Source organism: Anopheles moucheti, chromosome 3 (genome assembly GCF_943734755.1).
Source record: "Anopheles moucheti chromosome 3, idAnoMoucSN_F20_07, whole genome shotgun sequence".
In the NCBI taxonomy this organism is placed as follows: Eukaryota; Metazoa; Arthropoda; class Insecta; order Diptera; family Culicidae; genus Anopheles; species Anopheles moucheti.
In genome coordinates, this window is record NC_069141.1 from 33,190,412 (window position 1) to 33,209,263 (window position 18,852).

An 18,852-nucleotide genomic window follows, 5' to 3' on the forward strand; every position below is an offset into this window, starting at 1 on the left:
TGTTTTCGTCCATTTCTAGGTTTTAAAAATACTTCTGGCCACCTTTAGCCCGCGACTGGCCAGTCTGGTTTTGATTCTGTATATATATATATAAGTATGTATAATAGATCTGTATATATTTATAAGTTACCGGGCTACACAACTGGAAACCAGGTTGCGTTTGTTCCGAGCCCTACTGCCCTGCCTATGTTAAACTTCACTATAATTGATTTTGCTCTGTGTTTTTGCTACGTTATAAATTATTGTCTCTCTGTCGCTAACGTCCAAGGACTCAGACGATCCTGACCGGGAACACCAGTATTGTTCTGACCACATTGGTCACCCGTCCTAGAATTAGGACACCCTTATTTTCATAACAGTTTCGACTGGACGAGTTTCACTACTTTTGATCGTTGATAGATTTGTTTATCTAACTTCTATTCCTTTCACCTACTGGAGCTCGTCTCGACATCCACAGCGTGATGCGGATCACAATGCAATGCAAACGGAAATCTACTTAGGAACACATGCCCGCTCTTCTGTTCATGGAATTCGAGTAGTTAAGTGATGTGTTGGTCTTTAGGGAAAAGCGCAACAAAACACGCGCTGTCAGATGAGCGGAACAAAAACACAAAAACATCGTCTCTACCGTTTGCTACTAAATGCTCTACCGATACTCAACGACTGACGGTCAGATGAGAGGGAATTGTTTCCCCCTCATGTTGCCTTGATTGGTGTCGACTTTTTCCGTTTACTAATACTTGTGCCACGAGCAAATGTTAAAGTACATATCTGTTGCTTAAGTTGGCTCCTGGTTCAAACTATACACTTACAGAGGAACAGTCTACAGTCGGAACTGTTTACGAGCAAGAATTTCACGAGTATGGCAACCCTGTCGCCCATCAAAGCATGCTGCGGATGGGAAAGGAAGCGGTCCCTTAAATACTATACTAAATACTCTACGTGTGTACCCATGTCTCATCGATTGATCGTCAACGTTCTCACGTATCGCGGATCCATTTCCTCGAGGTCTCGGCCCTTAGTCTCCGGTACGACCATAATGACGAAGAACAGTCCAACGCAGGATATGCACGCGTACAGCCAAAATGTGCCATGTAAGCCCAGAAAGCTCTAGAAGAAAGAAATCACATCGTTAATATAGAGAATAGTAAAGTACTCCTCGAGCGTTCAAGAATTCCACCAAAGTTCCCTTACCTGGAAGTCTACGAAGGTTTTAACACTGAGAAAAGCGCAGAAGTAGCTGAAGCTGGTGGCAATGGAGCTACCCACGGCACGGTACTCCAACGGGAACAGCTCACCGACGAGCAACCAGGAAATGGGCGAAATTCCCAGTGCAAAGGCCACGGTAAAGACAAGCACGCAGAGCAGCGGTATCCAGTCGTTCTGTCCCGTCGCCATACTGACGTCCGACAGTACACCGCCTTCTGCAATAAGCATCTTGCTCGTTTCGCCATAGTACACACAGGATCCGAAGCCGGCCAAAGCAAGCGACATGAAGATACTGCTGACGATCAGCAGCGGAATGCGTCCCACCGTGTCGATAAGCAGTCCGGAAAGCATCGAGGCGAGCAACTGCACAAACCCAACCGCAATGGCCGCACCGTGCGGGTTCATACCGGCGAACGTTTTGCGGAAGATGGTGACGGCGTAGAAATTGAATGAGCTCGCACCTGTAAAGTAACAAATAGGGAGTTGTTAGAACGCAGACACTCAAGACACTTTTCTGGCAGATTTGATTACCGGTGAAGCGTTGGAATATCATCAACCCGCACGTGATGAGGATAGGTTTGACTAGACGAGCGTTACGCAGGCCTGATTTTACGTTCGAAGCGATCGCCTCGAAGGAGATCATCTCGAGGTAGTACCGGAGTCCTCGGCGATGAGTTCCGATCGGTATCGCTTGCCCAGTGGCGCCATCTACCGTCACACCGGTTCCAACTGTGCCGTTCGCTGTCGAGGTACTGATGCGATTGAGCAGGTTCATTCGCGTAGTGCGCACATTCGAGCGGATCGTGTCCAGTTCCAGTTCTACATTTTTGTGCGGTCCTCGCAACCATTGGAGTGAGCTGGGAAGTAAATGGAAGCAATAAAGATGGTGAGTCCCATCGAGGGAAGGAAGATTACGACGGATGCCTTTCCCACTTACCGGTGTGCTTCGTCGTCGCAACCTCTTAAGACTAGGAAGCTCGGCGTTTCCGGTATGTAGATCACAGATATGAAGAGCATAATCGGTGCCATCGCGATCAGCATTGCTAGCTGTCGCCAGTCCAGGTACGCACCGAGCAGGTACGATATCAGCATGCCGAAGTGTCCGGCAATCTTCTGGATGGCACTGAGGAACCCCCGAATGTCGGGCGACGCAATCTCGCTGACGTACACCTGCGCCACGGTAGAGACGATCGCACAACAGAACCCGCCGACAAACGCGGTAAAGAACATCGTTTCGACCGATTTCGCAAACATGGTCAGTATCCAGGAGATGGAGAACGGGAGTGACATGAGCGTGAGGACACGCTTCCGTCCGTACTGCATCGCCAATCCGCCGAACATGCCGCCGAAAAGGGCCCCGAGCAGTGACAGGCTGGCGATCCAGCTGACCTGCTGATCGTTGACGGAGAAGTGTGTGTAGTTGCCACGCTTCATGTTTTGTAGCTCCTGTAGATTGTCAATGGCGGGACTGGAGTAGCCCTTCCCTAAGCCGGCCGCTAGAGGGCCCAATGAAACAGCTAGTGCTGCCATTATCTGGAAAAGATGCGAAAGGGAAAAATAAACACAGGGCATAAAGCTGTGTACTTTTTGCGGCGCCTTTTAACTTTAGTTCCATATGTTTCTCAGGAATTACAAACTATCCGTGTATGAATGGCGCTTCGCAGAGTAAAACAAAAGTGATAACCAGCCTGTCATTATGGAAATGTCCGTGATCAATCAGAGCAGTGAGGATGCGTCTTTGACATGATTGTTACCAACGCAACACCGAGCTGTGGTGATGGAGAAATTGTAATATGCATACAGAACGTGGTAAAGGGGATTTATGGACCAACCAATTCTATTGTTGCCTGTGCAGTTTGTTCGTCGGCGAAGCGCCATTAGCGAGGTTGGTTGGTGGTTGGTGGGTTGCAGAATGCTGCAATTATGTGTGATTGCTAGCCTCATGCTCATTGCTGGAGCGGCGCGTAGGATGAAGGAAATGGGCTGCGGCTCATTATTAAAACGCACTTGTGCTCCGCGATGCGGCAGAATCAATAGAAATACCCCATTAGGTATCGGACCGAAGAATGGGACAAAGCTTGGGGTATTATGGTTCGTAGAATACTCATTTGCGGGATTTTAAGAGAATGCGCTTAATAGCGCGTGGAATATAGAGCATAATCGTCTTCAAATTGTGATTACATTCATGACGCACAGTTCACCGAAAAAGAGATTAAAGTTATGGATAAATTTCACAACTTATTGGCAGCTTTAAATGCTGCTTTACGTTGAGCATACGCTATTTCAGGTATTTTATATTTTAAGAGAATTCTTTCATTTGGAACATCTATTCAGATGCAGGATACTTAGACTAAACTTACAATTTATGGTTTTGAAATGATATTGATTATGGTATGAATTAAAAAAGCAGAGGAAAGCCACTTAATCGTCGAGAAGCAGGAGAAGAGGGTTTCTTCTTCAGTAATTCAATAGAGTCCTTCAGCACACATTGAAATGTATTTTTAATAACTTATTTAATAGCAAAAAATTAAACTCCAAAACCTGTTTCCAAGCCTGTTTCTGAGCAAACCCATTCTATGCTGCACGATCATCGATCATCGATCACATCTGGATGTGCACGTGGGCCGACGCAGCAAGAGCATGCAAAGAGGCAGTGCATGCCAATGCAACGAATGTAAATTACGGTCAATTATGAAAAGTACACAATTTACTTTTAATTGGAAAACAGATTTCACCGTGTGCTGGGTGTGAAACAACATGCACTTTTCAACACCCGCAAACCGGTCGGGGCCCGATTGAGGTTTGATCGTAGCGTTTGATCAGACGTTTTCGCCGATAAAACCAAAGACGACATTGATCTATGCTGCGATGCAGTGCTGGTGGACATGTTGAATCGCCATCAACATGTCTCGGTTAATTTTATCACAGGTTGGATAAAAACCCATGGCCATGGCGTAGACAGTGAGCGTGGGCAACTGGTTTGTAAGGCTAAGCCGCTCGGTTACTATTGTACGCGGAAGAAATAACGTTAGGTCTTCCTTTGACTGGTAGTTTTTGGTGAAACTGACTCTTTATTTAAATTGCATTGAAGCGAATGCGATGCTTAAGAATCGCGTAAGTTTATGGAACTGCAGGGTACAACACGCAGTCTTAAGATGGTCATTTGGTGTGGTTTTAGTGTCATTTTGCAAGTGTCCAATAGCTTCCATTGTCCTTTATGGTTTTTACGGTGGCATCACTGACCGGTTTTTGGGTGAAGCTTAACGAAGGCTTTAACTAGTTTCAGCTTCCGATGGTATCAACTCACTTGTCCGTCTGGTGTCTTTAACATCTTCATAAAACTATATTGTAGAAGCTTGGCTAATAATAACTTAATTTATATTTTTATCCCAACAAAACTGTTGGGAAGAGCAAAAAAAAAAATAGCTATGGTTTCCTCGTCGTCAGCAGCTTACCGGTCGGGTGTGAGTGCTAGATTTACGAGATTCTAAGAATCATTCCATCGAAGGCCGGCCTCTTGACCGGAACCGTCTCCCAAGGAATGCTTGACATGCTTCGTCCTTCTCTCCGTACGGCTGGGAACATTCCGCGCCAACCATCAAAAGCCGACGATCGCCGCTGGTTCCAATCTGGCAATGCAAGAATTAGCAAGCAATGCACTCGGCGTCACTTCCACTCTCCTAGACGCGTTGGTGCACGTACCAACCCATTGCGTTCGAGTGAGCCGTAGACCGGCTTAAAACCGCGCGACATAACCGAAGCGTAAGCTGTCAGCCGTCATAGATACCGTGCGAACGAACCAACTGACAAAGTTGTCTGGGGTGTCGTTGGTCGCGGAATCACAGAAACACACTCACACACACTCGTGAGGCTCGATATGGAACCTCCATTAAATATTAATTAGCTTTTCATAACCAGCGCTTAGTGGTTTAAGGGTGGTAAATTTTACTGCCCTCTAACCGGAGGCGCCTTTATCGTGTACATGCTCTGCCTGATGCCTGGTTCGTCCTACACTGGGTCCCCTCCTCAATCCGCGTACGTTGGCTTCGGCATAAATTAAACACCACATCTCAATCCACCACTGTAAACCGGTGCAACATTACTACTAGAAGTCGACGAAATTGAATCTAGACACTGCAGTATAGACACCGAAGAAAGGCGATGAAACAACTCCACCAGTGGTCCTAACGGCCACTGGTTATGGTGGCCAACACCTGCCGCCATAGACGACGGGTCGAGATACGGGTGAGATTGCATAAATTATACGTTTTGGAATTTTATAGACCACGGTCAACGCCAGCGAACGTTCTTTTGGGCTGTGCTGAAAACCAAATGCCGGTGTTCGAGTTCCCAACCCCAGCTTCCAGGTGGTTTTGGTTGGTTGTTCGCAAGCTTTGGGTTTTAGCGAAGCATTTTCTGTTTTTACGATCACGATCGGGCTTTGGCGGAGAAATTAGTTGAGGTTAGGGTCATTCCGTACCACTGAGGTGACACCTAACGACCCTTCTTCTTCATCAACACTGGCTAGGTGCAATAAATTATCGATGGCACCCATCGGTGGTGCAGGAATCCGTGCCACAGAGTTCGGTAGTTAGATTTAGATACCTCCCGGCTTCGACTTATCTGCTACCATCTTCTGCTTTGATTTTATCGCGTGTTGGTGCGCACCCTAATCCTGTCAGACGTTCAAGTTGTACAAGAAATTGGAAACTTTTATTCGGGGGTGTCCATGGAACCCAAATAGCTGCGGGTGGTAACACATCGGAATGTATAAGGTGGCGTGAAACAGGTTTTTTTTTCTTTATGTCGCTCCACACAAAAACAAAAGAAAAAATGTATTTTTATCTTTGCAAAACGTTCGACTTTGGTTTGCTAATTCAACATTATCTATGAATGTCCCCTTTTTCGAATGTCCCCTACACTGTCCGAAGGGGGTAGCATGGGAGTGAAAACAGATCTCCAATCGATTTCTGTTTGCGGTTCAATTTATGGCCCAAGCCAACTGGTACGGTGTGCTGATTTGTGAACTACCCTGTCCGCTAGTCATCGAACTTCTTGGTTGTGGTCAATGCGTGCTTTGCATTCAATTACGCGGAACTTCACAGCGGGTAGGTTGGCAGAACTCAGAAAAGAGTAGCACTAACTCTAGAAGGAAGTGACACTTTTATGATGATTGGCAACTGGAAACACGTTTCCGTAGACATGCCACTTTAGCTCCGATTGGGGGTTTAGTCCTTCGAATAGTGTCTCAAGCCCTAGGTGCCGAGGAGATTCGATAGAGGATCGAACATATTGGAAATGGTATTTCAGGTAGGTTATCTCATTGACGCGAGGTACTCACAGGTGGACATTGGCGTGTTATTTACTCATTACCGCACATTGCTAAAGAGCCTTAGTTTATCGTCCATAATCGTATGTCTGTCATTGGGTCAGTCCGCGATAGCGAATGGGAAATTACCGTGCCTTTTGGTATGCGAAGAATCGAAGGTTCAGAAGTTCACTTACCTGCGTAAAATGATGTCCCTGTGTTAGTACACTGAATGCTCCTAGTCCCTTCGACCCAACGCCGGAAGTGGGATCACCTCGCCGCTGATCGTACGGCAACTGACCGGGATGTCCAGCCCCGGGATGTATGATAGCACCGGGACCGGTTCCATCGCCTCCCATCAGCTGACTGTGCTCGATGATGATTTCTTCCCGCTGCATCTTGCCGGCCAGTTCCTCCTGCTGGGCCAATAACTGCTTCTCCGAAAGTATCACACCCGGTTCACCGGCCTTGGTTTGCTTCTGCTGTTGCCTGTTGCTGGACTGCTTGTTACTGTTGTTGGCCGTAGTACCGTTCTGCTTCGTCTGATTGGACTTCGGGTACGGATGTTCACGGTGATCGTAGCGCTTTGGCCGCGAAGAATCGCTCGTGGTGCGGGTTGTCGATGCGGGTGGATGCTCCTCGTACGGAGGGACCGCAACGCGTGGCCCAAGATCCGGATGGAGCGGTGGAGAGATGAGAATGTTGTACTGATTTTTCGTGAAGTTTAAGTTATAGTTCACGTTGTAGCTCTGATCAACGGTGCTGTTGGTGTTTTTGACACCGTGTGAATTGCGGTAAGGGTCACGAGCGTTGTTGTACTGCTCATACTGCTTCAGGTCGTAAATTAGTGGATGTGATCTTTGGGTGGCTGGTGGCTGATGGTAGTTCCCGCTTGTGGTGATGTTATTCTTGAGGATACCACCAACGGGGCCACGAACACGGTCCGGTTCGGGGTACCCACCGTACAGAGCGACCCGGTTTCGTTCGCTCCGGTAGTCGTAGTTGTTCAGCTGCTCGCTCACTGACCTGGTCGTTGGGTCATGTAGCGATCGGGCGTGTTGCGCTCCGGGTGCTCTGTATGACCGAACCGGTAACGGCTGGTGGTAGGAGTGATAATAGTCCGCGTAGTATCCAGTTTGCGAGGAAGGGTTCGAACCGGGATCAAAGCGTAGCAGATTGTGGCCGTATCGATTGCTGGTGCCCAAAGCCGCACTGTCGTACGTACCGAGCACTGGTTCGTTGATGTGGCCGTGCTGCTGTGGGTAGTGATCTACCGGTTTCGGCAGGTGCGGCAGCTGATCGTGTGGCTGCAGGTGCGATATCTATGAAAATGAAGCAAAAGCAATGGAAAATCTCATAAGATTGGAGGACTTGACATAAGAGAAAAGAAGAGAAAAGAGGAGGGAGAAAAATGGAGAGAAAACTACTCATTATACAACACACTGATACACTGCAAAGCACTTGGCACAGTGACATTCACCGGGGTCCGTTTTCTCAGCGCGGTTGAGATAATTTAAGTCACCGAAAGTCACCTCCGGAAATTGCAATCCCGTGATTAGCAATGCTGAATCGCCTTTGCTTTTCCCAGCTCCCAGGCACATAAATTTCGAAATGCAAATGTTTGGATTGGGCCGAAGCTCGCAACGAAAGGGTCAAAGACCGTACACTGCGCTATAAGGGTGCATGACCCACGGGAATGACAAATTATGTATTAACTTATCAAACCGCTTGATGGGTTTAAACGACGCGTAAGATTTCCACTAATCAACTCGGCGCTTTCCCTAACTCCCCGAGATGGTGAATATGATGTTACAGTGACATGTTCAAAATAGGTCACTGTTGCTCTGGTCGAGTCGAGTCGAGTCGACATTCTAAACGAGACAACTTTGAGGGATTAGAAATGGCTCCATGCAGACGGTGGCTGTGTTCTGCGAATTCTGTTTCGGGTTCATGCCCTTTGCTGCGTTTGCCCTTTCCGGAGCTCCCGAGCGCCACGTGATAAACAGTAGTGACCCCAACAGACATTGTGCGATGCAATAAAGTATGTGATAAATTTCGAATTGCAACCGAAACCGAAACATCGTTCGAGCGTCATTTACATCGATGGCGGATGAAGCGAGACAGCATGGAACCAGCATTGCTTGTCGTGATCATGAATGGTCACCTTTTACGACGATGGTCTGTTGTCTATTGTCCATCCCGCTCTTGGGTGGGTTGTTCCAGTAGGGGTAATGTAACATCTACCGTCCGCTCCCTGGGTGGGTCAGGGCCAGCCACAGAAACGTTGCACTGTCAAACTGCACCCGACACATGAACATGTCTTTCATGGTGTGATTTATGCTCGAATGCTTTCTCCCAAAGCGTCAAGTGTTGTTGTGCTGTCGGTACGACATGGACCTGTTCCATGGACCTGTAAGATGCCGCACGGCGGCCGACGGGGGCGGGAGATGGCGAAGAATCGGATCGCAAAACAAATCGTCCTTCCAGTGACAAGTGGGCTTTAATCAATTGTGCCTCACCGTCCAGTGCAGCGCTGCAAATGTGCTGTGAAATTGGATACGAACGAACGAGCGACGGTTTTATTGGACACTACCGGAAAATATGACCCCCGGTGGTGGCGGTGTTGCTCGGCTGGAGGAGGAAGAAGATGCCATTTGGAATTGCTTCATTTCGAAGGATTTTATGATGATGTTGATGATGATGAGAAGGATGATGGAAATAATCTTATTATCCATCCTTCTGTGGAAGGTCATAATTTTGATAGATTTGTACAATTCTTTATGATTTATTTTTATCAAATAAAAAGTGGTTTAATGCACTTTTCTGATATCAAGGGTTTCTGATAGTGATATCAAGGGTTTTCTGTGTTTTTAGTTTACACAATCGAATAAGATGCAATTTGAACTGAAACACACATTGCTGATGTGTGACTAAATATTTGCCGTATGAGTCACATGACTCAATGTCAGTGTGAGAAGCGCCACAATCATAAGTAATGGCAACAAAAAAGAAGCAAACCAATTGAAGCGAATTAAATCGTTTGCGAAAACCACTAACAAGAAGAGGGTATTGCACCATAACAAAGTTATTGTGACATCTTCTTTGGAGTTCGAGAGCGAATGGGTTGGAATTAGCGGACAGGGTTTGGAACACAGTGTGAACTGTGTGAAGGGAATAAAGAAGGGAAGTTTATTGAATAGCGTAGGGACGATACGGTAGAGATGTAATATTTTAAGTTGCGACAAATAAATGTTTCATTCTGCTGAATTACTGTCAGTTGGCCCTTCGTTAATGGAGGTACGTTTTGTCGTCGGCAAAGAATGTGAAACAAGTCATGATGTCTCGCATTACACAACATTTTCATTTCTAGGAGAATTAAATGAATGTGCAGCGAAATGCAGTTTCAGACTGCGCTACCTTTGTTGTTGATGAATCTTTTTTTCTGGTACGGAACAAAGTTGAGAACAAATTTCCAAAGAATAACAGTGCGATTCGATAGCATGAGCAACGAACTTGTTCCACATCAAATGATTTCACAACCCCCAATACATGGGCGGTCAAAGAAGACCGCACGTCCCACCATTCCAGCAGTGATGACGATGCATGGGAATAGAAGATCAAAATGATATGCATACACCCATCCCATCCGGGTTGGGTGGATCGGGATGTTACGTCTCTTCCCTTCGTTCCAGCAGGAGTGGGGCGTTTTATGGCGTCCACCGAAAAAACGGCACACCTTTTCCAGCATTATTTCGAACCCGGGAAGATATGGCCCCCTCGATTGATCTCGGCGCTATGTTTGCATTTTGCGGTGGGAAAAGAGGGCTATAATTTTGACGAGTCTTTGTCCCTGTGCTCAACCCGTTCCGTTGCTGTCTTTTTTGGGGAGAAGGAGGTGAGTTATTAATATTGTACATGGTGCATCATGCCGGTCCATGGAAGGGTTCGGTCTAAATAAGGGGACAAAATTAGAATTGTGGAGTCCATATTTTTGTTTCTTCGCGTGGCCACAAAAATCGAGAGGGAAGGTGTGATTGTCTATAGATGGGGAGTTTTCGGGCTTGGAGCCAAACTCGTGTCGTGTGTGTCTAGGTACAATCTTTATGCCCATCTGGGAAAGAATTTCTGTTTAATCAAAGTGACTTATTTATGATGCTATCTGCTAGCGGCAATCGCGTACACCGCCGGCTTTGTTTGTGTGCGGTGTGACCTTCGGTTTCGTTTCGTTGCTCGAAACACCGAAAAAGGGCCACATCGTAGAAGCCGTGTAGGCCAGCCCTGTTTCAAGAGCGTTTCGGAATTAGTAATTTATTTGTTCCGATGAATTGGGTGGTTTTTGTGCATAGATTAAATAAAGCGGAGAAAAAAAGACTCCGCCACAGGTGTGTTAAAATAAAACGAAAATCCATTCCGGTCCCGAGCGCTTTTGGTACATGCACATTTGATCGGAACGAACACATAAATCGAAGTTGGTGTGTCGATATGTTTCGATTGGATTGGCGTGGATCCCGCCTCAAACGGAGAAATCGGGTTTCAATTTGTTTGTACGCTTCCGACGCACAAATGCGTTGCACGATTGTTTTCAAATGGCTGTGCCGAGCGCGCATGGGCTATAATTTAGACATTATGAAATTTGGTTTGAAATATTGTCGCATTCGTAGGGTTCGATTTTTCGGGCGCTGTCGCTAATTTATGCATGCTCGAGTGATTGCTTGCACGCGTGGCCGAAAAGGGGTGCCGACGCACCTTTCGTAATCGTGCGCTTGTGGAAATAATTAATTTTCTGCATATTAATCGTTTGTTTGTGCCATTTGAAGATGGCTCTGAAGGATGGCCGGAATTGATAGAAAATAAAAGTTATAAAACCATAGCAATTAATAAACAATATGCCAAGTGAGCAAGTAACATTAAGCTTCAAAAAGTTTTGTGTGTGAAAATGCAATAAAATATCCATTTCCTTCCCTGGTAGTTCCAGTTCTTACACGTGGTAAAAAGAGAATGCAAGAGCAAGAGAATGTGAAGAAAAGATGCAGCAAAAATCTTTTTTAGTATTTACTTTCAAAAATCCAAAAACGAAAAGCAGTACCTCGGGGGAAAGCGCTAAATGAAAGGCAACCCAACGAAAGGAAACGATCGGTTGCGTTTTGTGGGAACAAATTGGAAGAATTGAAGGGCAAAAATGCATCACAAGTTATTCTGCTTTTGGCGCTTCCACAGCCAAAGCCGGGTGACCCCGGGGTGGGGGCGATGAATCGTTTGCCAGCCGGGAAAAAGGTAAGGGCAGAGCGTCCCACGGTGCAAAACGGCAGCTGAAAAGTAACGTTCCCGAAGGCGTCAAAGCAAGTGAAAACTAAACGACTTCTAAGCGTCATAAATCTCGCCTTGATTTATGATCGCTCGGTGCGAGCGTCGGTGCAGTGGCGAGATATGTTGCGAGATAAAATGCACTCGCCGTGCCATACACACCAATGCACCATGCAGGGAGCAATCGTAAGCAGGAGGACACGCCGGCAGCCGGCCACTGTTGCTGCCGGTTGGTTGCTGGAATTGGAGCAAATGCACCGCCACTATGGCCACCATAAACGTCCACTGCAGTGCATTAAACTACCGAAACAGAATCGCGTTTTGGGGCTGGAGCTGTACGTGTGTGTGTGTTTAAAGGAGGAAAAAGCGAATACAAGAGTGAAGCAGAAGCTTCCGTTTTGTTTGTGCAACGGTTCATAATTTATACGCAGATCAGTCCCACAACATCGTTGCCAAAAGATCCAGGCGACTTACAGCTGAGGTGCGTTTGCCAAGAAAGCAAGACGAACAGGCTAGTTTCTTCGTTGCATCTTTTCGTAAAAAAGCCTTAAAGGGATGTGTTTTGAGAGCAGATAATGATGAACGAAGAAAGATACTAAAGTCGGGAAGAAAGCTCGTCCTGTTACGCATTTTTAATCATACATTTGGGGCTTTTTTTCTTGCTCTGAGTCGCCTCGCTCAGTCTCATCTCTCGTTTGATGCCGTAAGTGATTTGCTTATGGAAATAAATCACTATCATCTGCACATCTAAGGTTTATTTATTTTTTCTCCCCTATTTCCGCCACACGTTTTGAGGGCATTTTGTGAAACAATACGCAATTTGCAGATAAGATATTGATTTAAATATTATAGAGCATTGTGTAATTATTATGCTTGTTTGGAGGAAAATTATTGTAATCCCTTTTCAATCGTCAGGCGGGTAACGCGATGATGCTTCAAGATAGAATTGTTCTCTTTGTGCAGCAAAATGTAATAACGTCCTGGAGGCATTTGTCGGACATTATTCCATAATATATTAAGTCTGATGGCAATAAAGCCTTTGGATGGAAGATTCATTTAAAAAAATGGAGCGAAATTTTTGCAACAACGTTGATCGATATTGCGTCGTGACCGGTTTTTGCGGTAGAAGAGTTTCAAATTTCTAAGAATTCAAAAAAGTTTATGACTCCAAAATTACAATCCCCACTCAGCAGTCAGCGTAAACATTCGTCTAATGAGTTAATCAACATTGGAACATTTTTCCACTGCAGATGGCTTAAACGGAAAGCAAAAAAAACACCATACAATCATAAGACGATCCACAACCGTCCTGCCGGAGTTAATTCCCATTGAGCCGCTAATTACAAACCGCCGAAAATGAAGCCCAAAGATTCGGCTGACGACCTCCTGAAATGAAGCCATTTGCGAATCTTCCAATTGCGGCTGCAGCATAGACAACGCGAAGACCTCCTACAAGGCGGCAAGGAACCGATCCAGACGGTGGTCGGTCATTATCTAAACGGGAAGGGAAAATGATTAGCGATCTTTTTCTCTCGTTTCGTTTCGTATTGCTACGCTGTGTTTGTTTTTCTTTTGGATGCCGCTGGGCAGGGCCACCGGAATGACCCTTGGAGGATGCTTTAATGGACGGATCGATGTGAGTTATTTGCCGGGAGGAGTTTTTGTATTTGTATTTGGTATGTTTTTTATGTTTTAATGACAAATTATTCAAGTATAAAGTAAATAAGTGTTTAGAATGTCGCTATTAGGATCAGCCAGATTTGTGTACATTCTACATCAAAGTCAAAAGATCAAAAAGTTTTGAAAAGAACTCACATTCGGTGAGCCAAAAGATACTCTCGCAGTCAATTTCCTAACCTCCATAAAAGAGTCCCACGGTCGGAAATGCACTTCCCATTCCGGAAGGCGTTCGGTCCAGCAGTCCTATCATTATCCTGCCACTTCAAACAGGCAACAGGGTTCGATTTTGAAAAATGGACGCACGTTTTGGGATAATCTTGCCTTCTGGCGGTGATGTTAACACGCTTCCCGTTTTCCGGAAGCGAACCGGGTTCGGTACGATTTTTGTTTTTACCTTCCACCACCGGCCCACCACCTATCAACGTGTTATTATTTTTAATTTGTATTTGCATTAAAATTTGCTCCTTCTCAGCGCGAACCGTTTGATCATTTCCTTCCACTAGGCCCAAGGCTGTCACATTTTATGTTGCGGAAAAATGGAAGGGGAAAAGGCCCAAGAATTTCGGGAACCGAAAATAATGAAACATTTTGCATTTGGTTTGGTTGGCTATCATTCGGTTGTGACTCCATCGGGCTTGCTGAGATGTTCGATTCGATGACCCGTTTTCGTACGGTTCAATGGAAGCGAAAGGGAAAGACTTCATTGTGCTTCATCGATCCGCGGGAGAATTTAATCACCTTGGGGGCATGTTTTATGCACTACCAACCCATGATCGCAGCTGTGATTATTTATCGATCGAATCCTCGCCTTTTGAGAAACAGTATGTAACAGTGCTCCCTGCGTAACGTATAATTTACAAAATCGACAACAGTTTGTTCGTTGCTGTAAAATATGCCTAAAATATGCGTCATGATAGCGTCATCGATGCGATTTTTTAATTTTATTCTGGGCACAAGCAGCAGCAGCAGCACCACAAAGAGGTGTTGTTTGGTGAAAAGATTGCATATTATTTACACATTTGTTTTTCGCCTGATTCGTGTCCTTCGGAAGGAGGCAAGGAAGTTGAACAAATACGACCCAATGTCTTAATTAAAGATAATGTTAACCCAATCGTGAAGGCAGACACAAACGTGATCATAACGAAAAAACATTGATGACAACGCTCGATGGAAACAACGGTGGTGGCGTAACGAAATCATTTGCTTTGTCTTGACTTTTTTTTGTTATTCACTCCTCCCCTTACAGCCTCGAGCCTCGAATGTCTTATCATTTTGCTTTCCACACCCATTTTCCATCCCGTACGAGACGGCATTGTTTGGGAAGTGAAACTTTGCTTGCGCTCGTTCCGTCATGACCTTTGCTGTAACGTGAAATGGACATTTGCCGTGGTGAGTGTGAAGTGAGGAAAGTCCGGGAAAATTCGCCACCATTCGCCACAGAGGACCAATGGCTGAATTGGAAAAAGGCTCGATTCAGTTGTCAAATTTTCCTTGCAAACCCATTTCGTATCGGAAGTTTTTCTTCGTTTTTTTTTTTTGGTTCGAAAAGCGGAAACTCACTGTCCGGGGGCCGGATGATGAGGCTGGAGCGCAAAAGTTTTCCGATCGATCACAAACGACTTTATCCCTCTGGTCATTCACTTCACTTCTTGCCGGTAGGTTCGGTGGCTTTTTTTTTCCCCTGTATTGCCTATTTTTGCTTGGTACATAATGAAAGGATTCGCGACAGCGATACTTCCATCGGGAGTAACGAGCCCATTTCGGTGGCTCGGAGCGCTTGACATATCAGCGGAATGCTGTCGAGTAGTTTGCACTTCCGTCTGCACTTTTCACACCGCTCCTTCACTTCCACATCCCCGTTCTATGCCGTGCCGGGGGTTTGATGTTTATCGGACATTTATTAGGTTATCGTAGTTGTCGAGTGACTATTTGAGGTTTCCTTCTGCCTTTTTTTTGTGCTGCTGCTGTGCTCATGCTTTCCAACAGCACCCAGAACTTCGGTTTGGGTTGAGATTTCTGACAGACATTGAGGTAGCGAATGGCTTCCGTGGTAGTCACAACTTTTCTTTTGCCCCCAAAAAAAGGAAAAAACCTTCAATCACGCCAAACTTGTTACGGACGCCAGTGGCCATTACTGTGTGAATTCGGAGTGGAAAAAAGCACTCAGCGTTGGTGGTTAAAGTTAGTTTCCTAAACCTTTTTGGCAATGACATTACCATTTGACTTTGCTTGGGAGTAAATGGGTGAAAATGGGCAAAAGTATGGTGCTTTGATGGAGTTTTTTTCCTTAAAGATTAATATAAGTAAAGTAAAACATTTATCAGTAAGTAGAATAGTTTGTAAAATATATAATTTCTTAACGTGTTGCGTTGTAATGGTAATTAGAAGAAATGGTAAAAAGTGACCAAAGTTATTCTTAAAATTCAATTTCTAAAACAGACCAATTAACGCATCAATAGACTATATTTTCTTCGTGTAGCATTATATTATCACATGCCAATACCTTTTATGTTTATTTCCACTGGCGCCAAACTGGGCCCAAACGTTCTGTCGTATTTTATTGTTTTATTTCTAACACTCTCCAATTTGGGAGATTAAAAAACACTTTCCGAAAATTTAGTTTACGACCTGCCCAGAAGCGAACCAGATTACCCTCTTTCTTAAGGTCGGTGTCTTTTCTTCCCAGGGGATGCAACTCGTTTTATGGCTTCTTGAAGGATTTCGACAAGATATCGGTAGAGTGCAGGTGTTATGGAATGCTTTAGAATTGATTTCTACTCAAAATTGCGGGAGAATTCTTTGTTGATTGTGGAGAATGTTGTGCTCTGGAGATGGAAGAAGGTTTGAAATAGGAATAGAATCATCCTCTATTCACAAAAATTTGTCACCTCGATAATCAAATGAATTAATTATAATTTTAAAAAATCCGACTCTAGCAAAATTGAGATCTAATCTGGATGTCTTTCGTCCAAAAGAAAGGACACGTTTCTTAAAGGCCACAAACAAGGTTGGCTAACAAAAGGCAAAATAACTCCATAACAGTACAGTGAGAGCACAACTAACCAGACGACGACCAGACAAGCGATGTGCCAAGCGTCAACACCCTGCGGCCCTGTATGACATGTTCGAGACAAGTGTAACCGCATCCCCATTGCCATCGAGCGTACATGTGTCCTGGTGTCGTACGTGATGCGGTTTTGTTTATCTGCTCTGCGTCCGCTGCCTGGTGGCGAATCAGCTGTGATTGATTGGAGGAACGATTCTATTCTACGTTCAGTGAGCGTACAAAGAACACGCGTACATGTTTTCCTTTGTTGCGATCGCGCACAGAATGGAAAACAGGCCTTCTTTTTTGTCACCGTGAACAATCGTGAATTGATTCATAAATGGGTTTTCTTTTCCACATTTTTCGATGGGGATGGGTGGAGCGATGAAATTTCATTAGACATTTTCACGCTTTGACCTTGCATACGACCTTCCTCCCGAGTGTGCTTCAGGCCCGCGACACAAAATAAAGGAAATTGATTCTTTGGACAGCAGCATGATTAGCGGCTTCCGGTTCGGCTGTTGTGACTTTTCTTTTCAGTTCGCATTATAGTTAGCTTAATGAAATTGGAAACATCCCAAAAAAAAACACGTCCCCATCGTCCCATAGCACGCGAAAATGTTTTGCCAAAATTTCTCTCTATCTTGGCGGCACACTCTGCTTGCTGCTGCCATGTTTGATTGATAGCATCGCTTCCCCGACCGACCGACATCCCTTTGAAGTTATCCACCATTCCAAGTCCAGTAGTGGATGAGAACCAAAAAAAAGAAACAATGGTAAAAGGTCCTAAATTGCGCCATTATCTTCATTACCGTTCATAATTCACACCATATCGCGATTGGAAAAATGACTTTTTCCCAGCCGCAGCGAAACGAAAGGAAGCTCATTCTTCTTCTGGTACGAGATTTTGCTTATCGTCCTCATCTACCCTTGGGGTTAGATTATTTCATTTCAGGACATCGCTGTATGTCTATATGTTCTCCTATGCACGGTGAGGATTTTTGGCTCATTCATTCTTTAGCTGCCCGTTCTGTTCCTCTCCGGTGCTCCGGGCTTTTGCGAATGGATAGGAATAGGAACTGTCCATCAAGGCAGAAAATTGGAAATCAATGAGCGGTTGATGGGCTGAGTTGTCTGACGATGGCAGGTCATGGCTGGGACCCAAAAAAACAATCAACCATTGCCAAATGTAGCGTTAAAGATTGTGCGAAAAATCAGGTTCATTGTATAGAGAGTAAGAATTCTATACTATACGTCCGGAATTAATATTTGGTTCCATTAAATGATTTCTTGTTGTAATCACTTCCATAGAACTTATCAGTGATTAATTTTCAAGAGGATATTTCCCCAATGGAATAAGAATTTAATCATCCCGTATTTAATTATTTCCTATGAGGAAAGGAAAACCCACCCTCTAAGCATTCATGTTCGCCTCAACTAGTACTTCAACGTCAAGTACACATTTTACTTCTCTTCGCCCTGAAGAACCTCGTCAAGCTGCTGTCGTTTTGTTTCTCTCCTTCAGCTCTTCAGTATCCTATCCATCTGAAGCATGCTCGCTTTCCAGCGCCATTGTTACAAATGGTTTTGTGGGGGAGGGGGTTGGAAAAATGATTCCACTCAGCCGAACGAAACAATTGGCTCGGTGGGCGCCGAAGTGGATGACGACGACGATGATGATTATTTCCTTATTGTTCCTAAGTTCCCCGGTATGCGAGAAAGAAGCACCCACGGGCACGTGTTGACGATGCATCAATTGGGATGGTGGAATAAAAGGAAGAAAACACCACCCCGGCGGTGAATGGTGACGAAAGTTTCCCGCCTGTTTGGCATAGTTTTTCTCCTTGTGATGGCGAATCGGCGGCGAAGTTGTTGTAATGAGCGGGTAAAAAGCACCGTCAACTCGAATGATAAATGGCTTAATGATATGAGACATTATTTGTCACCTTGCCTTTTGTTTCGTTGCGCGAATGTTGTTGTGCGACATGCAGGCGACGATCGTAAAGAGATTGCCGAAGATGGCGAAGGGAAGTTGAGTGTTTGAGCGAGCTGAGCGGATAGGAGGGTGAGGGGTTAAATCGTGGAAGGACGAAGCGAGACTTCAATCCCATTTCAAACGGTTGTTTAGGACCGCTACTGACCAACAGCTACTGACCTCCTTTCGATGTTGTGTGTTCCTCACAGAGTCTTACCGGCGGGAGTCGAAGGGCCCGGTAGACCTATCAACTCGAGACTAATAGGTTCACGCGCGTGGTGGTAATTGAATTGTTGTCCCAGGGGAAACGCTGTTACGAATGTTCTGATG

The 18,852-nt window shown here is 45.2% G+C and overlaps 1 protein-coding gene across 1 annotated transcript in view; it reads right to left on the reverse strand.

Annotated features, from left to right (window-relative positions):
• Nucleotides 1-514: 514 nt before the first annotated feature.
• LOC128301347 (uncharacterized) overlaps nt 515-18,852 on the reverse strand; it is a 75,163-nt gene continuing 56,825 nt past the window's right edge. The window contains exons 2-6 of the mRNA XM_053037779.1: nt 6,715-7,839; nt 2,147-2,742; nt 1,741-2,066; nt 1,195-1,670; nt 515-1,110 (exon numbers count right to left, since the gene is read on the reverse strand). Of these exons, the coding sequence (XP_052893739.1) occupies nt 958-1,110; nt 1,195-1,670; nt 1,741-2,066; nt 2,147-2,742; nt 6,715-7,839 (2,676 nt within the window). The 3' untranslated portion in view covers nt 515-957. The remainder of the gene's footprint in view (nt 1,111-1,194; nt 1,671-1,740; nt 2,067-2,146; nt 2,743-6,714; nt 7,840-18,852) is intronic.